At 37.7% G+C, this 4,446-nt stretch overlaps 1 protein-coding gene across 1 annotated transcript; it reads right to left on the reverse strand.

Moving 5' to 3' along the window:
* Positions 1-1,808: 1,808 nt before the first annotated feature.
* Positions 1,809-3,382, reverse strand: LOC118492474. Its single transcript, XM_035990541.1, has 2 exons — positions 2,523-3,382; positions 1,809-2,421 (listed from the first exon to the last, which is right to left on the reverse strand). The coding sequence occupies exons 1-2, from the start codon at positions 3,195-3,197 to the stop codon at positions 1,858-1,860; spliced, it is 1,239 nt and encodes a 412-aa protein (XP_035846434.1). The 5' UTR covers positions 3,198-3,382; the 3' UTR covers positions 1,809-1,857.
* Between the last annotated feature and the right edge of the window lie 1,064 nt (positions 3,383-4,446).

The following is a 4,446-nucleotide window of genomic DNA, read 5'->3' on the forward strand; positions in this document are numbered from 1 at the left end:
TCCAATCACCAAACATCAAACAACCAACTTCAGCCATACACCAATTAACACCCAGATACTCAACAAAACAACCCTCAATATACTCGACACTTATCAGCAGCAATACAAACATTAACAACTCATTCATAAACAACAAAAATATACCCTTCACATTTCAAAACCTACCAAAACCTAGTAAAATGCCCAGGTCAAACTGAAATCACCCCATTGATAACCTACACTAACCCAACTCGGCAGCAAACACCAATAAACGGTAACAGCCAACCTGCTCATTAATTCAACCAGCATAGTCAGTAGCATCAATTTGACCCATTACCCTTAACCATAAACTTCGTAACTTCAGCAGCCATTGATACACTCTAAGGTTCATGCAAGGATAACCCCATAAGCCTCATTCTTAACATATCAAAGATTAGATTACATAAAACCTGCACCAGCCTTTCAAAACTATTAAACGGCCTGTTATTTCGTTCCTGCCAAATGAAACAAATCGAAGCAGCTGATACCAGCCTTCTAATCACACACTAAATAGTTTAGATACATTTCATTGTTTAACATACTCAACAATAGGTGGCCGAGAGTCCGGAGCATTAGTAAAATTCGCCAAAACTTTAATTTTCCTTGAAACCACTCTAAAAATAATGAAAATAGTACAATATAAAAAACAACAAAGATAATGAAAACAACACAATAAAAATCAACAGATATAGTGAAAACACTCCAATAACAGTTGCGATTACATAGAAAAAAAACAGTGTTGAAATTCTAATTAGACTACATTGATGCAACTTAAATTTATTTCCACAAATCAATAGAAAATGGTAGATACATGATTAATTTTATCTCCTTTGCGCCAACATGATTATGAACCCTAAAATCGTAAAATCTAAATAAGGATAAAACATGATGTTTATAAAAAAAACCTAATAAATCAACATGCATAGAAATCCTCAAATCTAAAACCCTAAAATCGTCGAACACTAAACGGACAAAATTAAAAAAAAATAAAGCTGTAACAAAGACATCAGGAAACAAATAAGCATAAAAATCGATTAAAATATCATTAAAACATTATCATTACGCTGTACAAGAAAAACATCTACCTCGAAGTAGATCTGGATTGTAAAAACCCAAATAAATCAACAGGGACTGAAAACAGATGAATAAATCACATGAAAAAAACATAAAAAGGATGCAGATGACAATCAAACGGAAAACCTGTTATAAGATACAGGATTGTAACATAAATACCTTGAAACACTTAATCGGAAGATTATAGTAGAGATTGTATCGCCGGTGTTGAAAGATTCTCTGATGATAACGGTGACAGATTCGAGTTAAAAGGAGATTTTATGAAGACACAAGTGAGAGAATGGAGAGAAAAAGGAGAGACAAATAGGATGTTATATGGTTCTAGAAAGTAAAACAGTGTGTATTAGATGAATAAATAGGATCCAAAATCACGGGTCAAATATATTTAACTGGTGCTTTGCGAATGAAAAAAAAATACCCGGCTCATTTTCCCGCCAAAATGGAATCTAAGGGTGTAAGGGGTGCTCACCTAATAGGTGAGTCCCCCCTTTTACACACAACCAATCACATGGTGCCATGTCAACTCCCCTAATACACTCCCCTAATACCGATTTTTGATGGCGGCACTCCCCTATTAGGTGAGTTCAAAATTAAATTTTTTTTTTGGTAAAATTATGGATGTTTAAAAATTATATAAAAGACATTTCATTAAATTTAAAAAAAAAATACATCGTCACTAGAAAAAAAAAAACACATTCAAACTAGAAAAAAAAACACATTCAAAGTAGAAAATAAAAATTACATTAAAACTAGAAAATTAAAATTTTAGAAATCGCATGGCCACCCGTACTTGTTAGCGATTTCTCGCTTTCGGACGAGGATGATCGGCAACATACTTGGCGGAACATCGTCGTGCGGCTTAAGGAAGGTTTTCATATCTCGATCGTAATTGTAGTTTTTCATCGTCTCGATTTGTACCGATATGAGCTCGCGAGCCTTCGACTCTCTTTTTTTCCTCAATTCGATCGCCTCCAATTCTACCGCTTGCTTCGCTTCTTTCATGGCGGTGTACACTTTGAATTGTGCCGCCAACTCGGCCGAGCTTCCCTCGGACGATGTAGCTTGACGCTTGTCTCGCCGTTGTGCTCTTTGTGGCGAGGGATCTTCGTTCATATCCGGTATTGAAAAGTCTACGTCAACCGGCTTTCTTTTATGTGCCGAACCTTCACCTTCCTCGCCCATCAATGGGACTTGGGCCCATTTCTCGTGTTTTCGAACGACCTCCCACGCCTCGATGTGTTGAAAACCGCTTGGAAATTTCGCTTTAAATTCTTTTAACGCGATTTTCATCACGTCGAGATCTTGACATCCGCTTGCTCGTGTGCGATCCTACATGTTATAAAATAAAAAAAAAATTATAAAGTGTTAAAAAAGTATGAACTTAGAAAAAAATAAAAAATATGCAATGTTAAAAAAAATATAATTTTTACCGCTTGTTGGTATAGGCCGTTGAAAAAGTTTATTTTCGCATGCATCGGGTTCCATTTAGACCGTACTTGATGAACGGTCCGGTTACTTCCACCGATAGTTTTGTTAAAGTGCTCTAAAATTTTACCCCAAAAACTTTCGCGACTTTGTTGATTGCCCTTTTTTTTGTTGGTAGAACAATGTACCCACGCCTTCGCCAACGCCTCTTCTTGTTCTTTTGTCCATTTTTCGCTCACCGTTTTCCCTTTTTTTTCTCGAGCCTCGTCTTCTTCGTTGCCCGCGTCTTCGTCCACATTATATTCATATTCCTCGTCGTCGTCGCCCAAATTTTGAGTTTCGGGCACTACCTCATCGTCCTCGTCGTCCTCGTCAATAGGTAGAGGACGTTCGACATTTCCTCGTGTAGAAGGAACTTGTGGAGAACGATAAGCATATGGGTCGAAGGCGGGGGATTGAGGAGGAGCGTCCATTGATAGCAAATTTTGAAAATAGCCGAAATTGGGTTGTTGGGTGTTGTAAAACAAGGGGTGTGGAGGTTGTTGGAAAAAAAAGGGGGGTTGTGAAGTGTATCCGAAAGGGGGTTGTGGTTGAGCATTTGCACCGCTCGAACCATCTCGAGACGGTTTCGAGACCCGTCCCTTAGTTTTTTTCTTGGCCTCGCGGGGTCGGTTCTCCATTGCTCGGTGTATAAAAAATAAAAAGTGAAATGGTTGTGGTTGGAGAGTTTAAAAAAATATAGAGAATGAGATGGGTTGTGTATAAAAAAAGGGTGAGAATGAGATGGGTTGTGTATAAAAAAAGGGTGAGAATGAGATGGGTTGTGTATAAAAAAAGGGTGAGAATGAGTTGAGTATTTATATTAGTTTAAAAAAAGTGATTTTTTTTTTATAAAAAAGTCGACCGTTCAACGGTCATCTCCTCGATCAACGTGCAAATTCAAGCGGTAACCCCACACCCAAAATGAACCCCGATTCGGGACCCCGCGGGGATGGCGGCGGTGTTCCCGATCGGGGAAATCCTTCACCGCACCACTCCCCGATTGCGCCCCGTACACCCTAAGAAGCTCTCAGCTAATGACACATCAGCCCAAATATTCTCATTTATTATATATAATAGATAATAGATTTATAAACAGCCAACAACACGAATCATCCATTAGCAAATAAAAGGAAAAAGCAGAAAGCACCTGACACGGCCGATACTGTTACAGGTATGTAATTAGTACGCAAATACACGTCATTCATTGTATATATATTGCACACGTGCCCACAATTATGTTTGTTAAGCGTTAACATGTGATTATGTGTCCTACGTATTGCATTACACGTATGCTACTGAATATGAATGTAATGCACATGTGCATCATAAATGTAGTGTGATATGTGCAACGCAAGTGAACACCAATAATATAACATATAACTATACTCTGAAACGTGTATATGCGCGAATAAACTCATATATGTTAAACACATTGATACGGTCAGAGGGTTAAAACAATAAATAAAAAAAACATGGACTTAAATGTATATTTTGTGAAACGCCTGGCCTAAAGTTGTAATTGTAGTTAATAGTTAGTTGGTCACGAATAACTGCCAAAAAAACTGTTAACAGTGAATAACAAACTACAGTGGATTCATCCCTAACGTTTATGTCCCCTATATATATGTGTGTTCTATTTGTTACCGTGTGATTATATGTTGTATGTGCTATATTACACATGTGATTGAAGGTGATTGAATGTGCATCCAATGCACACGTGCACCATTAATGTAATGTCATATCGTCTGATGTTTTGCAGGTGTGCATATTAAAGCCAAAAAGACAAGGAAATGCTCAAATGCACCTGATGCTAACAATGACAACCCATTAAACGAAAGAGCGGTTACCGTAAAATTGAGGTCGGTGAAGTTGATACGCTCGAAAACA

This window comes from Helianthus annuus, chromosome 5 (assembly GCF_002127325.2).
Source record: "Helianthus annuus cultivar XRQ/B chromosome 5, HanXRQr2.0-SUNRISE, whole genome shotgun sequence".
Classification (NCBI taxonomy): Eukaryota; Viridiplantae; Streptophyta; class Magnoliopsida; order Asterales; family Asteraceae; genus Helianthus; species Helianthus annuus.

What these genes read in the sequence shown, in the direction of transcription:
- LOC118492474 (XM_035990541.1), bottom strand. Translation starts at nt 3,197, where the DNA reads ATGGAGAACCGACCCCGCGAGGCCAAGAAAAAAACTAAGGGACGGGTC. An exon ending in ACGGCCTATACCAACAAGCG is followed by an intron (nt 2,422 to 2,522) that starts GTAAAAATTATA and finishes TATAACATGTAG; the next exon opens with GATCGCACACGAGCAAGCGG.